We start from the raw sequence: 23,268 nt of genomic DNA on the forward strand, positions 1-23,268 counted from the left end.
AACGATTCCCGTGACATACTTTACGCCAAGTTTCCGAATTCCGATTGAGGAGAGCATAGTTTCAACGGCCGCAGAGCCTAGGCTAGAGGCACGTGAGTGGCAGAAAAGACATCACGCTAAGCAAACGTCATTGTAAGGGAGGAGGGGATTCAATAAGGTGGCGCATCTTCAAAGCGAAACTTAATTTATTTCACGAATTAACAAAAAAGATGCCTTCATAAAATTTTACAATTTTTGATACGAGAACTATTCCTAATTATGTACTGCTAATAAAATAATTGTGATGCTTAACCTCTCGCACATCATGTTTCTCTCTCTTCACGCAAGTGCCAAATCCTATCACCGCGCAGTCGGCTTACCAGCATTCGTTTTGGCACACGAACATTGACCAAGGAGGAAAAGGTTGAGGACGGCCGAAGACGAAATGGGTTTAGAGGACTTAAATTCGCTACATTTTCGATCAAAAACAATAATTTACAAGATCAAGAGGAGTGATTCGGGCATATTTCCATGGAACATTGTACTCCAACGAAACGAAGGATCGACAATCGAAAATTTGACTCGGTGGCGAACCTGAGAAGAATTCCTTCGACGAAGGATTAACTATCGAAGGTAATTTACCGAATTTCTTCAACTAACTGAATTTTAAAGTGCTGAACTTTGACTTATGGCCCCTGAATACAAGGTTACGCATCTATATTACAAGATAGTGAACCCTCATGAATGAAAAAACATATCTTTCATGAAGATTGTTTTGATTGAATTTTTACTTTCTTATTTAAATCAGATTTTTAAACTAATATTGATCTTGAAATAATTCTTCCAGAACTATTAACAATAAAAATTGTAATAAATATTTTTTGCAATCATGATCATGACGAAAACTTAACACAAGATTTTGTTTCACCCAATTATCGCAATTGTTTAGCTCAAGGTAATTCTGACGTTTAAATGTTACTTGAATTCCTTTCATCGCACTGCCCACACGGCCGATCTATTGTGTCCCTTTAAAACTAATCGATTAACAAACATTACCTAGATAAAAATTTTAATTAGCCATGGCCAAATATAAAATTAGCCATTCCAAGGCATCAGCAGCAAAGACTTATACATCCACTATGATGTTATGATATTTGGAATACATAAGGAGTAAAGACTTTTATACAACTCAATTATCTTGATGGGACATCTGTCATTTCCCTCCAATTTACCATTGCCTTTCTGTTCTCCATGATGAATGAAGAAGCATTGAACCTCTTACTGTCCATTATAAGCACAACGATCCACTTTAAGTTCTTTGCAAAGAGTCTCAGCCATGCTAGACTAAGGATTGATTTGAGAACAGGAAGCAGCCAGTGGCATATTGAATGAGTCCCAGGCAACAAAAATGAGCCACTTGGGCATGGAATGAGAGTACTACAAGCAAAAGCTCTGTCAGTAGCTTTAATATTACAATGCTGGATCCCCCGCCCCAAGTCTTTAGGTGGCAATTCATAGATTCCACACCGAACAATTTATTCCCAAGGAAAGCGCTTCCTGGAGGGTCAGAATATGTTTAGGGTAAATGCTGAAAAAATTTCACACGAAAAGGACTTGGCAAAGTACGCTTGAGTGAAATTTAAAAAAAAGAGCTCTTTTCAATTAGAAATCGCCTCAAATAACTCATTACAATTGTCACACTACATACTTGAAATTTAGAATCTACCAACGAAGTATTGCAGTCATTTTGAGGAGTGGTTAATGTGAATTGTGCCAAATGCTATTCATTGGGATATATTTATGGCGCAAACTAGGTGGGAAGATTGTTGGTGAAAGCAATCTTTCCTCAAAGGTAACCTCAGAATATTAAGAGATTGAGATTTTATGCCACTTGTTGTGCAAAAAATCTTACCTGAGTGAAACTTCATTGGGTCGCTCAATCACAAGATCAATTTAGAGGTAGTTTCCAATTTGTGGTGTAACTAGAAAATATTGTATATTATCTGGTAAGAATAACTGTCATCATCAAATTTCTCCTATTCATTTTCTTGGCTATTGATGGTTACACGAAAGAGTCCACCCTACGGTCAGACAGTCACCATCCACCCAACCCTTATTATCCCTTCACTTAAACCTTCCATGACAATAGACTAAGGTAGGACCTGAAATACCAGTCCTTATCCTTGATGAATGGCTATTACTCTTGTTTTTTGTTCAATATTCTATGATTTATTTAGGTGATTTCGCAAATTTTGACAGCTAAACAAAATCACAGCCATTTCTCAGTAGCAAAGACGCAGCCAATCCCCAGTCAGTTGGTCACCTCCGACTGGGACCCTCATAATACCTTCACTGAAAGCAGTGGTCGATGTAAGGGAGGAGGGGGGGCTAAGAGGGCTATAGCCCCCCCTGGATATCCAATTTAAACTAGATAGAATAGTAATTTTGCTCGGACCCCCATTACTGCTGAGAGGTTATCTGCAATTTGCCCTATCCCCCTTGTTCCTACAATTTTTTTTGTATTCTGGATCCGCTACTGACTGAAAGCATCCATAACATTCGGCTTTGAGGTGGAGGCGTTCCTAAGATCAACTTATCTCCACACAAAGATGGTTCATTTTTTTACAGTACTAAACACGAAATATCCTCCTTTCTATATTTGGGCTTACATCTTAATATAATTTGTAAGCACAAAGCCCCCAACACTTATGAAATCCCTTTTTAACTTAATGACTTCTCTTGTGTTTTACTTGCATCAGGACTAGAAGAGAGGAAGCATTTCAGTTTGAATTTTCGGATACAAGTTCTTTTCCACTGTATGAAGCGACTGTAGAGTTGAGTCCGGATAGCCTTAATTGAGAGTCAAATGAAGGAAATGGGTCCAGTAATGGAGATATGTTTCAAAGTTGTGTTCTGCTTTGCTTCACCCTAACTGAGAGACCTTAGTTTTAAATGATAAGTAGTTAAGGGATGAGAGTAAATGACTGGCATTGTGTAGACAACAGCAAAAAGTGATAATATACGGTAGAAGTAATGTGCATGCATGTCTGTCTGTCTATTGGATGATTAGGAGGCTCCATACATAATTACCCACAGAGGATAAGGGCTGTGCAAGTTTTCACAGTGAGAAATCCTTAGGTTTGGATATTTGAAAAAGCCATTCAATAGTATCCAAATTGTTATTACTTGGGGGTTGGGAAGGAATTCACCATCATTAGGGGTACCCTTGAAAGAGTGGAGAGGCACCAATGGAGGGAAGTGGCACCCATGATTAAATACTTAAAGAATTTACAAATCTAGAGTACTTAATGGGGACTAGAGGACATAGTTTAAGCATTACCAGACAATGAATGAGATGAAAGAGATTTTCAAAGATAGATGTGCTTTGGGAGAATACTGAGCCAACTTTTTGAGCCTAACAACAATAACTCACTCCCATTAAATTTTGCCTTACCCGAAAGCTCTAAGAGCTCGTAAAATCCATTAATGGTCAACAGCAGCTTTTCATTGAAGGAACTTAATGGTTCAATGCTAGTCATGGAATTACTAGAGACTAAATTAAGAAAGACACAACTTTGGTCTTCTGCAGAATTTTCTATTGTCGGGTTAGTGCTTGTTAGTCAGGGTTAGTAACAAGTACTTTAAGTGGGAACCTCATACGGTTATAATTTCCAAGTTTATGTGAATGATGCTTTCTCCAATACTTTAAATTGTGCTAGATGTATTCACATGTAAGGCTGGTTCAGGAAAGTGTAAAATGTAATTTCCGCGCTATTGCTTCTTAATGACAACTTCTTTCGGAGCATTGAAGCATTTATTGAAATTTAGAAAAATCTTCTCGGGATACCGCGCGGGTTAGATTATTTTAGAGCGCCGACGTTTCGGGTACCGACTCGCTACCCATTCTCACGGCTACTAAAGTTGTTCGCCGGGAAAGTGTAAAATCATATATTTATTGAAATCATTATGTGATGATTACAAAAAATGATTCTGAGCTCTGAAATTGAAATTTTAGGAAATTTATTCTAGAATACCACTGCTATGTAGAAGTACCCTTGGGAGATATTGTCCTTACAGGTTGAATTGGCACCTGGATTTCCAGCCTCAGGACCTATTCATTGAACTACCCTACATTGTCATCTTCAACTAGGTCTAGGTTTGTCCAATACCAATGAAGTTTACCTTAGTCATTTTCACAATTTTTGCATTTGAATACATAAAAAAACTGCAAACTGTCAAGATGAGACTGATTTCAACCACCAAGGTTGATGGTGAGGAAACAAGCAATAGTGAGGGCACTTGATTGATACGTTCTGTAGTAACTTCTGAAATGGGTCACCAATCACCTCTGCAACACTAATTCAATGTTGCCCCCTGGTTGCATCGCATGCGTAACGCTGAGGCTGCATGACCCGCATAACAATAAGCTTCAAAGCAATACGTGCGGTTGCATCGAGAAGAGGTCCGAAAGTGGGAAGGAACAGACAACAGGCATTGATGAAGCGGCCATTTGCACACAAATGCACTTGTCCATTGCCGAGTAACAATTGGCCTCCTGTCGCAGAGACACACTGCAATCGATACGGACCCGTTGAGACAGCAACAAACAGCACATGACAACCAAAAACGACAAATAGGTACGAGAGACAGAATCGTGACAACCACACGACGCGAAACTGCGGTTGATCTCATATCACCCGAGGAGAGTTTCGCAATGAGCGCTTGCAAGGCGGGAATAAAGAAATGGAGAACTGTGTGCTCACCCTGTGGAGAAGAGCATTGCCCATGTCACCTTTAACTGCAGCTGCAGCAGCCGCCAGTCGCGGAGACGCACTTCGCAGCGAGAGCGCTGCGGGGAGGCATAGCAGTGGCAGGAAGTGGCTGCCCAAAAAGTCCCTCAGACATAGCAGTCCCCTCCCGCATTGAGAGACTCAAATATGTACGCGACGAATACATCCATATACCCCCATCATCACAATAGCGAGAAGAGACCCGAGACTTACATGGGCGACAGAACGCCCGCAGTGCGCCTGCGCCGCCGCTTGAAAATGGACGAGAAACACGGCACAAGTGTCGATGACAGTCGGGAGAATGATAGAAAGATATATAATGGGAATGAAGACTTGATTCAACGCTATTACAGCTCTTTGATCTTCATCATGAGAATTCTTAAAAAGAAAAGGCCAATTGAAATGGTATACTCGATGCCAGACCGGAACGACTTGCCTAAGGTTAGCAGGCAAATGAAGCTGGAGGAGAGTTCACGTAATCATGTGGGACGGAATACTTGTAGAAATCAATGTGGCAGAACACATGAATATGAAATCATAGACAACAATATTAAGGGGCGAAATCAAAGGTGATTTCAATCGATGCTATTACTTACAATTCATATCATGGGTAGCGACTCCAACCACAATAACCATTTTCGCCACCAAAAACTATTTATGCGGCAATCTTTTATTAAAATACGAATTCACAAATACTTCGTTCTTAAGGTGAAACAAAATTTCACTCCAGGGATAAAACACGAGGCCAGAGGCAAAAATTAGCATCTCCAATCGATCGAAAGGCAGGTCACAGATCCAGTCGGTCCTTGCGGTCAACTTAGATGAGCACCAACGGCCAAATACAGTTAGATTAAGTGATTCAAATGTCAAGCACAAGTCAAAGAATAACTGAAAGACGCTCATGAAATAGCTAAAACCATCGTTTAACATACCACACAGTAGTTAAAATTCGTTGTAATTGGAACCCTGATTACAACATCTGTGACTTAAAAGGTCTGTAATGTTCACTGCTGCCAGTGAAAAGGAAATTATTATTATTATTATTATCGAAATTATTTTATCGAAAAGCCGACAAACACAGCTATCATTTAAATGGTGGATCAAGACACGGAGACCCTCTACTTCTATCCTACGTCTACACGATATCCTATAAGCTGCCTTTGTTATAGGATTTTCAAGTATTTTCATCTTATATATCTGTTACAGGAATTTCAGCATTCCTTTAACGACCTCTTGTAAGTAAATTGAATTCAAAATATCACATGTAAGTCAGTGCAAGATAATCAAACATTATCCTTAGCCAACGTTTCGGGTTTACATGAACTCCATATCAGTAGGGCTTCGAGTTTTTTTACCTGGAGTGTTTAGTCGTCTACGTCATTCATGACAGACTTGTTGACATTCTTCAAGTATCATTATTATTCACAGAAAAATGACTGTAGCGACTTTATTGGCTTTATAAATTATTACATTTCTACAATTGATGATCAACTTCATTCAAACGACTCGAAACTTCAAGATGCAGTTTTATTCTTTATACTCCATAACTTATGCGAAGGATACTTTTTAAGCACCATGTCCGTGCAATTATGCGGAAGGTCATCAACCAGGCACAAATCATTCTAATACAACAAAAAGAAACGATATAATCAATCCAGAATAACTGACGCCATTCCTGACATTGTCCGAAGAAGAAAATGCTGTGACTCAGGCTCAACAGTAGGGTGCTAAAATACCAAATATTATGTAAAGTAGATAATTAATAGTCACAGTGATTGCAGTTCTCGTTGCCACTGCATTAGATGATTGAGATGAGAAAAATCAAGAATTGCCCTCCATTTCATACCTGGACATTCTATTATCGTAGTTAATGGGAGAGTCGAGAATTTGCATACAATTTCAACATGCATTGTTATAAAATAAGAAATTATTGAATTGAATTGCAACCGCCCAAGTAGCAATCGCATAACGTGTCCGAGTTGATATTTGAAGGCGAGTAAGGATATAACAGTTCGGGGGACTTGCAATTAATTGACAAACACCACGGAAAATCATGAGTTCGTCAAGAAGGGCGATGTACGATACGTAACTGACAGAGGCTTAAAGCTGAAGACACAGGAAACTTAATTATACGCATTTACGAAATAAAGAAATTTATAGGCAAATTAACAAAGGTCACGTAGAATTTAATTATTTACAAAGGCCATGCTTCTCATGTCGTCAGGCTGAAATCGCATAATAAAATACCTATAGCAGCAAATATATTGGCGTCAATTAATGGTTAAACAATGATAAATTACAACCGATAGCTATTTCTAGCCACTCGTCACAGCAATAGAGGCTCATATAGCACTTCAACTCCAACATATGACCAAGTACCAATAGCCTGTACATCTCCCAATTTTTTTAGTTACTCGAAAATCCTGTATTTAATACTGCATCACACATAATTATTGACGCCTTAAACATAAATACTAGAAATGACTCAAAGGTCAGAACAGGCAGCTTAAACCTTCAGCACCTCGTTCATTTAGTTTATCAGGTTAAGATGGTACCACTTACCAAATTTGGCTTCGCCGAAACAAATTGGCCAGGACACCTGCTACTACTTCAAAACACAGTCCAACTCGAGTAATCCATAACCTATGTGAAGTACGTTCATGAAAATACTTACACTAAAAACAAGCCACGTAACAGTTCAAATACACTATATGTACAAAGTTGCTCTTCAAAACTTTACAAATTGCATGAATAACCTGCGCGTAACGTCCACCAACAGAAAACGGTGACGAAATAACCGGTATTGTAGGTCACGTGAACGTCAAAGCGGATTTTGCAGCTTGCGAACGGCAAAATCAAATCCGAAAATTGATGGTAACCCAAGAATATAGTTCAAAGCTAACTATTAAGATAAAGAAAACGTCTTGGAAGGACAACGCGCGATATTCCTCCTTTCACGTTAACAAAACTGAGACGCTCTCGTCATATAAAAATGACTGCAGCAGCGCGATCAACAAAGTACTCTCGTAGCGCGTGCGCTCACGGCTCGAAAATAGCCTTGAATGGAAAAACCACGTTGAAGGATTGGCCTTAAAAGGTAAGCTGTGGGCGTGGAGAAAGATAGTAACAAGAATACGATGGCATACTTTTCAAAATTGGAACAGACAATGAGTGCTAAAAATGTTTTTGGCTGTAATATGTACTTACCTTATTGAAAGTTGTGGCTGAGTTTTCGCTTTCGTTGGACCGAGTGAAAGCACAAATATCCTTAAGCACCACACGCGTAGCTGGCATTGGACCGACAGGGGAGCAAATCTTCTCCGTGCATGACGGAATCTGCGATGATATACGAAGGGAATTTGTCATCTCTTTGTAACCTCCATGAGTTGAATTAATTCCATCGATCGGGCGGTAATTTTCATCTCCTTCCGCCGTGTATAAGTTTTCAATATCCTGAAAAGATGTGGACACTCATAAAACAAACAGTTACATGTATAACAGCAGGCCATAGGTGAGGCACGTTAGTGAAGTTCCAGTGTGCATTTATTCATAGATTGGCTGAAGCTGCTATTAGTTCATCGTCGCCAATTCCGTAATCAGGGACCTCTCCATTTACGCCGCCAAGAATGGCAGTCGCATCCTCAAACATGCCGAAATCCGCAAAAACTTCATCACCTACAATGGAATCGTCCAAACAATTAACATCTTCTTCGTCTAGCTCTTTCTCTAAAATGAAAGAAATCTCGGGTGGCAATGGGTTTTCATCCGACCTAAATCCGCTGCAATCAGGATCATAACACCTCTGATGCCACGTCCCCCTTGCGCCATCTAATATGATGCAAATATTGTTGCTACGATGGTGCCGACCAATGTTGGAGCAAAATCGGTAGCCTAGGATGTCGAACTGGATAACCAGGCCTTTGGAAGACTCTAAAATGGTCCGTTTTCTAATACTTCCTAGGGGTGAAATCAAATTTTTAACGAATTCGTCCACCTGGTGCAGCTCGGTACTAGTGCTTGTGTCAGTAACAACTGCAGTAGCACGATTAGGGATTTCCCTTGCAGACACATCACTTTTGTCACACCCGAATTCTAGAAGTCGAACAGAATTTTCACACGAGTATGTGATGAGGGAGGCCAGGAAAATGCTCTCTTGCGAAGCAGTGGCTGGCATGCACTGATTGAAATTACTGAGGACCAATGGGGCATTTTTGCCGAGCTTCGTGGAGAGATAGAGCCTGAAGTGTCTATTTCTTGAATAAACAGACTGATCACAAAACAACGTTTCTTCATGTTTACGTCCAACAACAAGCAGGTCACATATATCAGCATGAGAAATACCGGACCACAACTGAGGATTTAGTAACATCATGCTAGGATTCGAAATTACTCTTCTGATACCGAGACAAATCTCCTTTACAAACCTTCCCAAGTGAATGTTATCACGGAAAATAGCTTCTTCCGACTGGTATATGAGGTGGTAACTTATCTTCGCTTCGGTGCTGGAGTCCAAAATTAGTACTTTGGAATTATCAACTACTACTCCGAAAAAATGAGCTAAATAGTTAGAAACAGCTGTCATGAAGGTGGTTACATTCTTTTGTGGAATAAGGTTTTGATTGATGATAGCATCGTATTCTAAATCAAAATACACTTTGCATGGTGAATTCTCTGGTATGATTTCATATGAGCATCTACGCTGAGCGATTCTTTTGGAGTCATAATGCCAGAATATTGCCGGGTGGGACACTAAAAATAATCTCTGCCCCGATTCCTGTTGAAAAGCAAATGTCATTAAGCCATTTCCACGACTTTTGGCGTAGTCCAGGGCATCCCTTTGCTTTCTAAAAATTGTCCATGTCAGGCTAGGTCCTTCCAAGGAACACAGCTTTTGTGGTAATGGTGGAAGTCCCCTGTTTTTAAATATTTCTTCACTTTTACGTGCCTTGCATTCCTTCTTGAATGTCTTCCCATAAAATGACCCGGCCGATATAGGTTTCAAACTGTATTTTTCTTGAATTCTAGGACCTTTTCCCATGTCCTAAAGAGCAAGAGAATCCATCTTGATAGTAAATAAAATATCAAAATCATGATTAATAATAAACAACAACATTATAAGTCATAAAATTTTGATGGGATGGACTTGGAAAATGCACACATGCCACATTTAATAGCTATTATTAAAATACGAATGTCAATATGTTATGTTACATGTTTTCCCGTTACTACTTCTCAAAAGACAATACCTGCACAGTTATTATTCTGCGTAAAATACATTCATTTGTTACTCCGTATGTCATTAATTGTATCCGAGTCCATAATAGTAACACATTCAAGCACTACAAGCTACAATTCCTACATAGCTCTCCTGAATTATGACATAATAACTCATTAAACTATTTTCATAACTCAATAAAATACTTCTGGATACTTCAACTTGGTCACCCTTGATTTTCAAAAGCCATTTCTCGTAAATTCTTAACACTGGTAAAATGAATCTTGCCAACGAAAATCACCGAGGTGTTAGTGAATGTGGATGGTTCCAACATTTGTATGTACACCCTCTGCACACGATTGAGCAACCAAAAATAAAGCCGTAGCTTATGCACAAAATTGTCTATTACCGCAGAATTAAATTGAAAGGCCAGCATAGTGATGTCTTATAACACGAAAATGGATTTCATCTATAATTCACAAGCAAATGACGACTATATTATACTTTCAGAGGTAAATATCATAATTATCAATACGTACCATTTTAAAACTAATTCAGTAGTCTTGATTTGACACAGATACTAATAAAAACACATTCACAATGCTATTAATTAAGTACTGGCGTCACCACCAAGACGTGAGAAGTTTCAACGGCCTTATCGCGCCGTTTTGAAATGAGTGCGTGCGCCAATGAGATTACTTTTCGTAAACTATGGCGGTTACCGTTGCTTCTTTGTCAGGATCCAAAAATAGGCGGGATCCGCGGATCATAGTTTTTATTGGCATATGCATGGAAATAGCTTAATAAAAAATATAGGCTCTTAGAAAAGGGAAATCAACGGCCTTTTACATGCATGCTTATATACTACGTATTTTAATCTACAACTTCCTCTGAGAAGTACGAGAAGGTGAGTGCTAATAAAGTCTTATTCTAGTAGTGGGGTGGGTGCACAAAAGTACTTCAAGTGATTGGAGAAAATAAAAAAGTTAATTACGGGAAAAATATCGATCTAACTTTCGACGAGTCCGCATCTCATCTTTCTCGAGAGAGGGGAGGTATTATATTGGAAGACTGAAGTAATATATGTATGGCTGTATAAGAGCAAGGGCGGATGCAAGATTTTTATGGGGGGGGGGAGGGGGGAAACACACGGGTCTGACAGGCAAACGGTCTTCTCTGCAGCATGGCAAACCGTGGTCGTTCAATAGGATAACATTTTAGCTCAGAAAAGGTGAATTAAACCAAAATTTTAGGAAGATAATGACAGCACTTTACGAGTTTTTAAAATTATTTGCTTGAAAAAAAATACATTTTTATTTTAGTTATGTGTCTTATACTATGTTGTAATTTTTCTTGGGTTTAACCCTTTCCTGCCGGCGCCTGCCATTGGGAAACGTTTTCCATGTTATGAGTAGCATGATAATATTTTAAATCTCTCTGTACTATTTTTTGGGGTGGAGTACTCTGGTTTTTTCGTCCCTCAGATTTGGGACCCAGCTAAACAGGACACCTGTCCCTTACCCCGGCCACTGGACAACAGCCTCCTACCCTATCATAGCACGAATCCACAGTCAACTTATTGCATTACCAGTGTTTTTTTCAACCAAACATTGTATTTGATTTTCAATAATTTAGGTAGACTCTGTAATATATATCCGCATATTAGACTCTGAATATGATGGCCCAGTCTATTAGGTCCATCTTATTCACAATCATTATCTTCCACTTCCAATGTCATTTTGATCCTTTTTCCGTTTTGGAGATTTTCTGCCTGAACATCATAGAAATTAATATGGTACTCTAACCGTGGAAAAGTTCTCTGAATCAAAATTTATTTTCATTCTGCACATCACATTTATTTTCTTTCTGCACATCAGATTTCATGCTCTTTCCATAAGTGTACCAATCAGGGGCGCAGCTAGGAATCAAGGCTGGGGGGGGGGGTTTAGGTGCAACTAATACCGGAGTGTGTGGGGGTATGGAATACCCACCAGGATAAGCGGTAGGCACGAGATAAATATGTAAATTGCTTCGGAATTTTAAGATATATGATTGAAAATGGTGAGTTTAACGGCTTTCTGAGGGATATCATATTAATCCTTACCCCATTATATTTGTAATGTCAATTCAATTAAGTAAAATGGATTTAACTTAAAATTTCTCTGAGCTCTGGGGGGGGTTTTATTCCTCCAAATCTACCCCTCCCTGCGCCACTGTTACCAATGCCCATGGGCGTAGCCAGGATCATAACTTGGGGGGGCAAGCCAAGTTGTGACATTTTAGCATGAAAAAGGTGAATGAAACCAACATTTTAAGAAAATTATAACAGCGCATTATTAGTTTGTGAGATTATTTCCTTGAAAAAAATAGTTTTAGTTACACATGTTATATTAATACATATCATTTTTCGTGGGTTAAAAAAAGGAATTTGTTGAATAGGTACTTTTGTTTCAATTCAGCACGATTTTGCTTAAAGACTTTTGCGATTTTTGCTTCAAGGGGGGACAGCTGCCCCCCTCTGCCCCTCGCTAGATACATTGATGCCAATGCCTTCACTAATGTAAGAGAAATTTCAAAGGGTATAAATAATCTTCATGTGCGTATACCTAAATTCTTATTTTCAGATATAATGGCTAAGAGTTTGGAAATCTGCCCGAAAAGACTGATTGGTTCAGATAACCCATGCTTCATCATTGCTGAAGTTGGACAGAACCACCAGGGGGACATGGAAATAGCTAAGCATCTTATCCTTAAGGCAAAGGTGAGTGCAGGCGGGCTCAAGAATTATAACTACCAACATTAATGACCTCCTTCCAAGAAATTTTGATCCAAAGAAACTAATTACAATCGTTTCTTCATGCATGCTAGGAAAGTGGGGCTGATTGTGTCAAGTTCCAGAAAAGTGACCTGGCAACCAAATTCAATGCAGCATCCTTGGCACGGCCATATTTGAGTGAGAATTCGTGGGGCGAGACCTATGGAACACACAAATCTCATCTTGAGTTTTCTGAATCGCAGTTTCGTCAACTTCAACAATATTCTCAAGAAATTGGTATACCATTTACTGCATCTGCTATGGATGAGGTAAGTATAAATTAGTCTGTATTAATTCTTTTATTATTGTTCATACAGCAGAATATTTTGATTCTAAACGTTTTCAGTGACTATATTTGTGGAAATTCTATGCGCTCAAATGTTTTATTACTTTTGATTATTAATGTAATTTTTTTGATTTTATTTATTTGGCATTATGTCTGCATTAGTGAAGTCCCTTTGCCTGTGAGAGGTCTGTTGGAGTAATATTGTGAGTGCACCCACCAATGATCTATGTTTGCATTATTGGGGTCTATGGCTAATTTGATATGCAATAGATTGTGGTTATTTGGCTGACCAAATATTTTCGGCGGCCACTTATTATAGATACAATTCTCCAGCATCGGCACTCAACTGCAGAAGAATTCTCCTAAATTGTCTCTGGTGAGTTGTGGCAGAAATCTGTTAATTAATCATGTGCTACAAAAGAAAATCCGAACATTGATTGAACAAGTTTGCTTTATTTCTAATTATAGCTCACATGTAGTTGATACAACAAGCAGAAGTACTAGCTCGGGAATGACAAACTGTTGAGGTTTTTGTTGAATTATGTTAAAAGTGAAAATGATAAGTCCCCCTCCCCAAAGCCTAAGGGAAATCAAAAAAATATTTTAAAATCTTTAATGGTTTTGAACATAATATGTGCATCCACTTAAAGTTAAATTTTAAGTGCCAAAATGATGTAAAATCCATTTTCAGGCATGTTATTATTAAAAATTTTTCCTGAACTCTCTGTTTCCTGGGGGGAGTCCCCACTAACACTCCTCCTCCCCCCTAAAGCATACTCCTAGTCATGCCACTGGGATAAAATAATAGTATCATGTATGAAATGCTTAGAACATGTACACCCGTTGATAGATCACCTAACAGCATGGCATGTCACCAATAACTTCCCCCACTGTCGGCTCTTTTTTGAAGCCATTTATGCTAGGGAGCCATCTACTGGCTTTAAGTTACTTTGCAGTAAAAGGGCAAAATATGGTGCATGCCATTTTAAATTATTCAGGCTGTCATCATCATCATCAACATAAGTCAACAATCCTAAGATTGTTTTGTATGCTGCTCTCCTGACTGCTGGCGTTTTCATATATGAAGGTAAAAAAGAGGGAAGAGGTCATTATAATGACCTCTTCCTTCTTTTTTACCTTCTTTATAACCTGTCCAATTTATTCATTCGGGATTGTCCCTTGCCCTTCTCCCCTTCCACCTGTTCTCCTAGGATTGTTTTCATGACTCATAATGAGGCCAACTTAGTCGAACCATCTTATTTTTAAGGTTTTCAGAAGACCTCTCTTTTCTCCCACTCTTCTTTGTACCTCGACTCATTACTTGTTCGGTTGATCGATGGTATCTTCATCATTCATTGTAAACGCTGCATTTCAAATGCTCCCACTCTTAACATGCAGGCCTCTGCTCCATAGAGGAACATGCATTTGGAGTATGCTTCTCTATGAGAGTGAGGCATGAACATAGTGACATCAGTGGAGAAATCAAGGTTGGAGCCTTTCAAAGTATGGCACTAGAGAAGAATGATAAGGATCAAATGGATCGAGCGAGTTAGTGATGAGGAAGGCCTAATAAGAGCAGGAGAGGCTCTTCAAAGCGTTAATAAGAAGACAGAACAACCTAATCATCTAAATCTTGAAACATGACGGACTGGTGAAGACATTTTCGGCAAGGGACAAGTAGATGTTGGCAATGGAAAAGGAATACAGTAGACTCTCGTTAATACGAACAACGTTATTACGAAGTTATTGTTATTATGAACCAAATCGTTGGACCCGACTAAAAGGTCTATCCAATCTTTAGTAAAAGAAATCTTATTACGAAATTTTCGTTATTGCGAAATTACGGACCTCAGTCGCGGTCCCGGCGGTTACAAAATAAACGTTATCACGAAGTTTCGCGAATAAGCAACGGCATTTAGGTATATACTCGATGCTACGTTATCATCATTGATCTACGTTTAAGTGTTATTCGCGTACTGTGCTCAAGAGCGGCAATTATGGATCTTTCTTCAGTAAAAGATACTTAAGTATGCACGCAACATCATATAATAACCTTCATTCCAATGGAATTATGGTGACCCACTCATTAACGCTCGTAAATTGGACGTACCGTTAGTCCTCTTCCTTCGCACACATGATTTACGAAAATTCAGAGATACGAACATTCAAAAAATTCAAGCGCGCCCAAAATTTCAAATTTGGCGAATTTGATGCGACGCAACGTGGCGTAGAGGAACACACACTCTGGGTAAAATCTGAACGATGTATAATTTAATCTAGGGCGAAGTCAGGAACAGTTCTTTCTTCCCGCGGACAGCGATTTATTCGGCTCCATCCGCGTCGCACGTGCAGCTGGATCAGTTCGTCACAATCGTGAGTTAACGCACGATTGTGATGCAGTGTTTCATTCTACGGAATAACCACCTTCCTCGATGCCTTGTATAGTTTCATCAACTTACGACAAATATCTCGGAACGTGTATTCTTCGTATATCGAGGCGCGTAATTTAATCTTGTATATAATTCACTTGACTCTGAAGATTATAAGTACGGGAGATTGAAGGTACAAGAAATTGTGGCAATGTACGTTTTTTATATGTTTTCTACAGGAAACGTTCATACGAACTGCGATATAACGAACCTCCACGTTTTCGGTCCCGTGAAATTCGTAATAACGAGTCTACTGTACTGTGAATAAAATGTACAGGACCTGCAAAGAAGGATGTGAAAAAGAAAAGTACAATGGTGTGAAAAGATTAGCTGACAGGAGAATTGAGTGGGAAGATGCACCAAAACAATGTAAGAATTGCTGAACTGTGATGATGATTTTCAGCTTTAATTATAGATTCCTCTCTTTCTGGAAAGCAATCTTAGTCTGTACTTTTCTACTGACTATTTTTTTCTTGTGTTATCCATCATTGGTTACTTGGCTTCCTAGGTGACACAATTCTTTCACCTTTTCAAGCTTTTGATTTCCTGGATTGATGTTTGTTCTAGTGTCCTCCTTTTCTCAGTATACTAATATCTTACTCTTTTTTTTGTTGATTTTCTGCTAATATCCAGCCCTTTTGTCTAAATCTATATATCATCCTGCTAACCACCTGCAGAGGTGTTCGGCAGGGGCCCTGATTCTTTGTCCTTTCTATATATGTTAAAGTCTTTTTCAAATCATTCTGTCTAGCTATGACTGCTGTTGTTAGCACATTGCAGCATACTGATTTATTCTCTGAGGATATCAACACCTAAAGCCTTGTCTTTGATTTCATTGATGGCTATCTCAATGTTAACCTTAAAAATTATGGGGGACAGGGCGCACCTTTGTCTCATTCCTTTTCCTATTCTTGCTTCTTCACACCTATATCAACATTTTATCACAGCAACTTGGTTTTTATGTAAGTTGTGCAAAATCTATGATCATTGTAGAGCATTGCAAATACTTTTAGAATTCTAAGTACATATTGAATTCCATTATATGTTATGTAAGTCCTCTCCAAGTCAACAAATGCTATGAGAGTCGGTTTGACCTTCCTTATTCTCTTTTCTATCTCACAGTCATATCTCTTGAGCTCTTGCTTTTCCAAAATCCAAATTGGTTCTCATCCAGGAATTCTTCTGCTTTTCGTTCTAGTCTCTTATACAAAATGGGGTAGTTTCCTTCATCAAAGAAAGTGAAAGGCCTTCTTTACCCAACATTAGTGTATGCATAATATACAAATTATTTGGTTTTAGAAATCCCAGTTTAGACGAATGTTGATGTTCAATTTTAACCTCGTTAGAAAAAGACCAGATTGGCACCCATATGATGCCACTCCATGTGACGTCACAGGGACCTAGATTCTATACGAGTAGTCAGGAGCTTTACATTGTCTGAGATTACCAATGCATGCATGTGGCACAGAGCTCAGGGAAACATTTCTTAATAATCACCTATTAAAATTGCCTGTGGTTGGAAAGTTTCCTTTGTTGGATAGGGTATTAATAATCCTTATTTAAGCCAAAGTCTACTTGCTAGCAGGGTACTCTGCTGTCTGCCTGCATCATATATAGGTGGCCTTATAGGGCATCAGCTGGAACCAGAATGACGTCACATGGGTTTTTCCTAGAATTCATACTTTTCGTGGGCTTGAAAATTTTCACTTTTCATTTTATCGTCAAAAATAGATATCATCGTTTAAAAATCTAGAAGCGTGAATTAAGTACTCCAGGAGTAATAATCTTTCGATTTAGGTAATTGAAAAAATAGGAGACCACCCTATTTTTGTCAGTATCTTCAACACATGTGATGTCAGGGTTACAGTCCTAAAATCACTTTGCTCTGTTCTTTTTGGGAATAGGAATGATGATATTCTTCTCTAAGTCACTAGGTATATCTCATGTTGAGTACATTCCACAGGTGGTTTCTTGGAGCAATCCTGCTCTTCCTCAGTTTTCGCATTCTTATAAAAGCTAATAAAGTTTTTCAGTGAGGTCTTGGACTTCAACCGTAATCCATGGCCTTTTCTTAACAACTCTTCTTCTCCCAATAACTTATCATTAAGTCCATATTTTAATATTTACCTGCTCTCCTCCACTGATGTCTCATTCAGATCTAATCCTATTTTTCTCTCCATTATGTCTTGAATTGCATGTTGATGCTGTGACTCCTTTAGTTTCTCTCCCTGCCATGTGTTCTTCACTGATTTAATTTCTTGAATTTCAGATGGTATATCATCATCACAAGATTAGGCTCACTATTGATATCTGCACCGGGATAGTTTTTGCAGTCCTTCACCTCTGCCTAACTATAAAATGTATAACTAAAAAACTATAACTCTGTCTTGTTGAAATCTTGTCTCCAGGCATTTTCCGTGTACATCTTCTTTGCATGTGCTTCTTAAAACAGTGCCCTTGCAACTAATAATTTGTGTTCTGTGCAGAATTCCAGGAACCTTTATCATCTTTCATTTCGATTTCCTAATCCAGATTTTTGAGTTATTCTTCCATCTGATTCCATCTTTGCTGATGACAGCATTCCAATCACCTAAAACAATATGGTTTTCTTCACCTCTTATTTATATGATTACTTCCATGATATCTTTGTTGATGTCTTCATCCTTGTAGTCTGCCGTATGCATTTTAAACTATTACCACTATAATATCTACCAATTTTGTATGTAACTTTACCATATTTATCCTTTCATTGTCCTGCAGGAATATTTTCACATGCATTTCGGCAATATCACCTCTGAGCATTGTCCTGACCCCAGCATTACCATTTGAAGATGCTGTGTGTATTATACTGTAGCTTCCACTCCAAAAGTCTCCATCTTCAGGCCACTTCATTTAGCTGATTCCTGGCACATTGAGGTTCAATCTTTGCCTGTTAGGAGATCTAAATGGGGGAGTAGTTCACCTTTGGAATGTTTTACTCGAAAGAATGCCATCAAGTCCTTTAAGATAATGGCTGGTGTAGCTGCAATTCCATGGGATAATAATGTGGTGGTTTCCCCTTGCCTTACAAATCATACGTATTACTACAGCTATTAAAGTAAATATTACCACACCTGCTGGGAAACGAGTGTTCTGTAATGGACACTTTGGTCTCCACCTTCACTCATATGAAGAAGAGCGGCTACTCTCTCCCATGGGTGATAGGAGGCATGGCCCCTGTCACCAAGTCATGGCATCTTCACAGGTTTTGATGGACCATCCTACCTAGAGATAGACTCACCACCTCAAAATTCCGTCACTTTTTGTCCATGACTGCTTATTTGATGAGTAAACTTGCTTGTGTGGCAGCTAACCCCTTCATAGTGGTGGATAAACCATCTGCAACCTGGTGGATGCATTTGATGACTTTGAGCTCCACCGCAAGCGGGCAGATTATGACAACGATGTTTGTGAAAAGAAAACACTAAACAGAAGGGGGATTTAAGGAAGTACATTAACAAATAATTTACTATTAGCTGTACAATAATGAAGTCTAGTAAAATCCTTTGCACAGAGGAAATCGCTTATTAGGAACTTAGGCATTTGGAAAGAATGGTGGGTACAAGAGTTGTGAAATTTCCTTCAGTCTGATAGTAGAAATATTATATGTGAAAGCAACAAAAAAGCAGTGCAATAATCATTTTGTTTTCATATTTTGTAGAAATTACTGGTTGAAGCAGAGGTGCATATGTGCATGCCATTGAAGAAACCCAAAGTTGAGTCAATGTTTGTTATTTTTTTCTCTCAGGTTTCCTTGCAATTTTTGCACTCGCTGAACGTACCATTCATTAAAATTGGCTCTGGTGATGCCAACAATTATCAGCTTCTTAGGAGTGCAGCAGCTACTGGAAGACCTATTGTGCTGTCGACAGGTAAGTTCAATTGTATTTTATTTCAGGTAATGTATTCTTTTCCATTGTGTTAAACTTATGAATGGAAAGTCCATTAAATGCATCAGGGGCATGGTGAAAAGCATATACATATTTTTTACCATTTTATTGGATATCTCCTTGACTCTTTCATTTTAATTTAACCAACGTTTCCAGCTCAAAATCAGTACTCTTTATTTGATCAAATTCATGGTAATCCAAGAGGTACTTAATGTTTTTGGCCCAATCAGTGTACCTAGAAGACACCCAATGGCCCTCAGCTATCACTTAGTGGTGAATCCGCTTGTGCAAATTACTGTCTTTTGAGCCTGTTCTGCTTTCCCTCACCAACATGGCCAGTATGATATGTGAGAAAGAGTTGTAAACACTTAGGCATCACAAATGATGTGATGGGACTGTATTTCTAAGGAACTCAGAGTGAAGTACAAAAATCAACTGTGTGATATGATTCCCACTCTAAGTCATCATGAAAGGTTAAATGGTGGGTATTCGTGGATGACAAGCAGTATTTAAACTCCTCAAGTATTAATAGGATGCATAGTACTCAATCAAAATTTATCTAATGTCTCTGTGACAAAGTTGCCTTTAAACTGTTGGTATGCCAACAATAGTGGCGTGGTGAAGACAATTTTGATTAGAATCCATCCTTTCCCACCCCTACCGCTTGATGGCCAAGGACAATGACATCAACTTCACACATTTTTCGAGGTTGTTTTTTGTATGATAAGCATTATTCATTCTTTATTATTCATCTGCAGCAATTTTTTTCTAAATTTCATACCCAGGGGTATTGGAAGTAATGTGATTCAAGACAAATTTTATGGTAAAATGTGAAAAAATCAAAATCCTCATAAAACACCAAAATTATTTTTTTTAATGGTATTTAGTCAGAGGTACATTCACAAATGCTACAATACATTCATTCACAAATGCTGATGAAAATCTGATGCCCTAACCCACCCAGCACACAATCTGCATTAAAGCCTTTGTAGAGTAGTATCTTTGTCAATAACCACTCCTATTATGAAGAAATTATATTTTTTTAATTTTTAATGGGCCATCCCCTCCTGACATGCTTGTCAATTCTGACTCTAAAACAGTAGGTTCAGCTTAGGGAAAAATTTAACTGTGAATGGATTTCATCCATCTTTTAATAATGAATTGCGGTCTATGAAGTAAATTTTTCCTCCCTAGCATGGGGCAAGAAGCACCTCGAAAAGTATTATTCAGGCATTAACAGTGAAATGCATGGCATACTGCAGTTAAAAGTAGTGGGAGCAGGATTTAATTTCATGTTCTGAATTATATATTTGAGTTTACGTATGTTCTCGTGAGTTATTGCCCACATTGGCTTTTAAGCTATTTCTAACATTTTTGCTGCTCTAGCTTGTGGGAAGGTAAAATGTTTCCCGATTCGTTTATGCATCTACAGGCCAAGTAATCTGTTTTGCCCTTTTTCATTCCACGACCAAAGGCATTTGTTCCTGGTGTAAATTTCGTGCACAAGTCTTGAGCTTCAGTGGAAAGGGAAGGTTATGAGGTTATGCCATTATTGTGTGTGACTTGGCTGCGTGAATGCCCACAGGGATGCAGAGCATGGAGGGGGTGCGCAAGGCAGTGCAGTGTGTGTTGGAAGCTCAGGCTGGAGGTGATGCTCGCCTTTGCGTGCTGCAATGCACCTCCTCTTACCCCACGCCACCCAGCCACGTCAACTTGCGGGTCATGCGCACCTATGCCCAAGAATTCCCGGGCGTGCACATCGGATACTCAGGCCATGAGGAGGGCTACGCCATTTCGCTGGCAGCAGCTGCCCTCGGAGCCAAGGCAAGTCTCACATGAAGAGAGCCACCACATTTAAGAGGGACTGATATCTGACATGCTTCTCATCAATTCACAGTTCCCTCTTTGAATATATATACTTCGTTTTATTTATACCTTTAATATCCTATACTCTTACTCCCCTTTCCAGCCTACCAAGCATTCTTCCCTCAAGTACGGTTTATGACATACCTTTCCCGCCCAGTACTCACTCAATCCAAATCCATAATTTGCAAAAATTATTCATTTCTACATCTAACTATTTATAATTCCTTTTCAGGTGATTGAAAGGCATATAACGTTTGACAAGAATGCCAAAGGCAGTGATCACAAGTGCTCCCTGGAGCCTGAGGAGTTTTGTCGTTTAGTGAGTGGGGTGCGGGAAATTGAAGCAGCTCTTGGGACGGGAGTGAAAGAGATCTTGGCAGCTGAGGAGCCCGTGATTAAGAAGCTGGGGAAGACTTTGGTTTCAACCCAAGACCTGGCCCCTGGCACAATTATTCAACGTGAGCATTTGGTGGCTAAAGTTGCAGAACCCCGTGGCATAAATGCTGAACTTGTGGACTGTGTTGTGGGCCAGGAATTGCTTCGGTTTATCAAAAAGGACGAGAGCCTTCTTAGCACAGACTTCAAAACAAGTTTTCATGATTGAAAAAGCAGCAATTTTTCCTTTCCCTATCAAAAGTGCACTGGGAATGGAAGTAAGTCTTAATAGTACAATACTTTTTTGGTATTGGGTACTTGAGAATTGGACAAATAAATGTGTTTTCAACCCAGTAAAAAGGAAAGCATGAGTTTTATATACTAATCAAAAATGTGATGAAAAATGGGTGCAATTACCTTCAAACATATAGAAATAAACTTATTTGAATCTCATCTGGACCTTTAGCATCAGAATTTTTCCTAGAGTAAAAGGAAGAAGCAGAGGGAAATAAAATTTATTGTCCTCAAACAGAATAAAATTATGAGTGGCTGGGTGATATTGATGTGTGTGCAGTAATGATAGAAAAATATCATAGAGATCTTGATACAGAGCAGTACCATTAGGAATTACATATTTGGATTCACTATACCACATTTATACACGTCTGACCAGTGGCTTTCAGTATATATTTTGTGAGTTTCCACACTCTACCTCATGTACTTCCAAAATATTTTCACATCTTGGTGTTGTATCTATCTTGTACAGCCCTTCCATCACTCTCTCTGTTTAATATAATATTTTACAACTTGTCCTTCTTTCATTTTCTATCTCTATATCTGCTGAACCATATCAAGATTATTGCTGTTACCATTCCATGTTATATTTGCTGTATGAGAGCCAAGCTCTGATGTTCACAGCAACAATCAAAAGTCCAAGATGTGGAGGAGTGGAATTTGAAATGTGGTCCCACCAAAGAATGATGAAGATAAAATAGACTGATCAAGTGAGTGCATAATGAGGAAGTGCTAAGATGAGTGGGAGAAAAGAGAAGTCTTCTGAAAACCAAAACATGAAGACAGGACTGTGTAAGTACCTATTTGGTCACAGAATGAGACATGATAGCAAGATGAAGACAATCATCAAAGAACAGGTCAGGTTATTAAGGACGTAAAAGAGAATAAATGTTTTGCTACCAACAAGATATATTGAAAATGTCCTTCTTCATTGGGAATTTTTTTTCTTTTCTGTAGAAACAGCAAGTACGTAATGGTTTTGCTAGTAGTAGGGCCCTCCCGCCTCGGTGACAGTGCGGAATTCCTCATCCCATCCATCACTATCCACTCCTTGGAGGCATCGTCGGGCTCCTAGCATGGCAGTGCCTTCATCCTTTTTTCTTTCCTTGTCCTCCCCCCTTCCTAGGTGCAGGAGTGAAAAGGAAAACTTAAAGACCCATCCCGGGAGAGTAATCCTGTGAGCCCACCCTGGTGTCTCGTTCTGCATGCTACGAACAGGCTAGCGGATAGGAGAGTAAAACTGCATCAAAGCAATCTTACATTTGTTGTCTTTGATGATGAATTTATATT

At 38.9% G+C, this 23,268-nt stretch overlaps 3 protein-coding genes across 7 annotated transcripts in view; 1 reads left to right on the top strand and 2 right to left on the bottom strand.

Annotated features, from left to right (window-relative positions):
* The window catches only part of LOC124155453 (transforming acidic coiled-coil-containing protein 3), a 37,708-nt gene extending 29,479 nt beyond the window's left edge, over positions 1-8,229 (bottom strand). The window contains exon 1 of one of the 2 annotated variants that reach the window (XM_046529274.1): positions 7,977-8,229. In XM_046529274.1, coding sequence (XP_046385230.1) covers positions 7,977-8,135 — 159 coding nt within the window. In that variant the 5' untranslated portion in view covers positions 8,136-8,229. Of the gene's footprint in view, positions 1-4,742; positions 4,973-7,976 lie in introns of those variants that run through there. The other variant, XM_046529276.1, reaches the window with a different exon arrangement.
* Positions 1-22,493, top strand: LOC124155457 (sialic acid synthase). 4 transcript variants are annotated; one of them, XM_046529282.1, is made up of 7 exons: positions 1-92; positions 328-612; positions 12,609-12,745; positions 12,853-13,068; positions 19,302-19,425; positions 21,029-21,267; positions 21,542-22,493. In XM_046529282.1, exons 3-7 carry the CDS (start codon positions 12,614-12,616, stop codon positions 21,911-21,913), a joined length of 1,083 nt encoding a protein of 360 aa, XP_046385238.1. In that variant the 5' UTR covers positions 1-92; positions 328-612; positions 12,609-12,613; the 3' UTR covers positions 21,914-22,493. The 4 variants fall into 4 exon arrangements, with proteins under 4 accessions (XP_046385238.1, XP_046385237.1, XP_046385236.1 ...); XM_046529281.1 differs by having other exon boundaries at positions 71-157; XM_046529280.1 differs by lacking the exon at positions 1-92 and having other exon boundaries at positions 215-612.
* LOC124155455 (DNA-directed primase/polymerase protein-like) lies at positions 8,315-10,712 on the bottom strand. Its single transcript, XM_046529279.1, has 2 exons — positions 10,524-10,712; positions 8,315-9,810 (listed from the first exon to the last, which is right to left on the bottom strand). Exons 1-2 carry the CDS (start codon positions 10,524-10,526, stop codon positions 8,317-8,319), a joined length of 1,497 nt encoding a protein of 498 aa, XP_046385235.1. The 5' UTR covers positions 10,527-10,712; the 3' UTR covers positions 8,315-8,316.
* Positions 22,494-23,268: the final 775 nt, after the last annotated feature.

The sequence above is a fragment of the Ischnura elegans genome, chromosome 3 (assembly GCF_921293095.1).
Source record: "Ischnura elegans chromosome 3, ioIscEleg1.1, whole genome shotgun sequence".
In the NCBI taxonomy this organism is placed as follows: domain Eukaryota; kingdom Metazoa; phylum Arthropoda; class Insecta; order Odonata; family Coenagrionidae; genus Ischnura; species Ischnura elegans.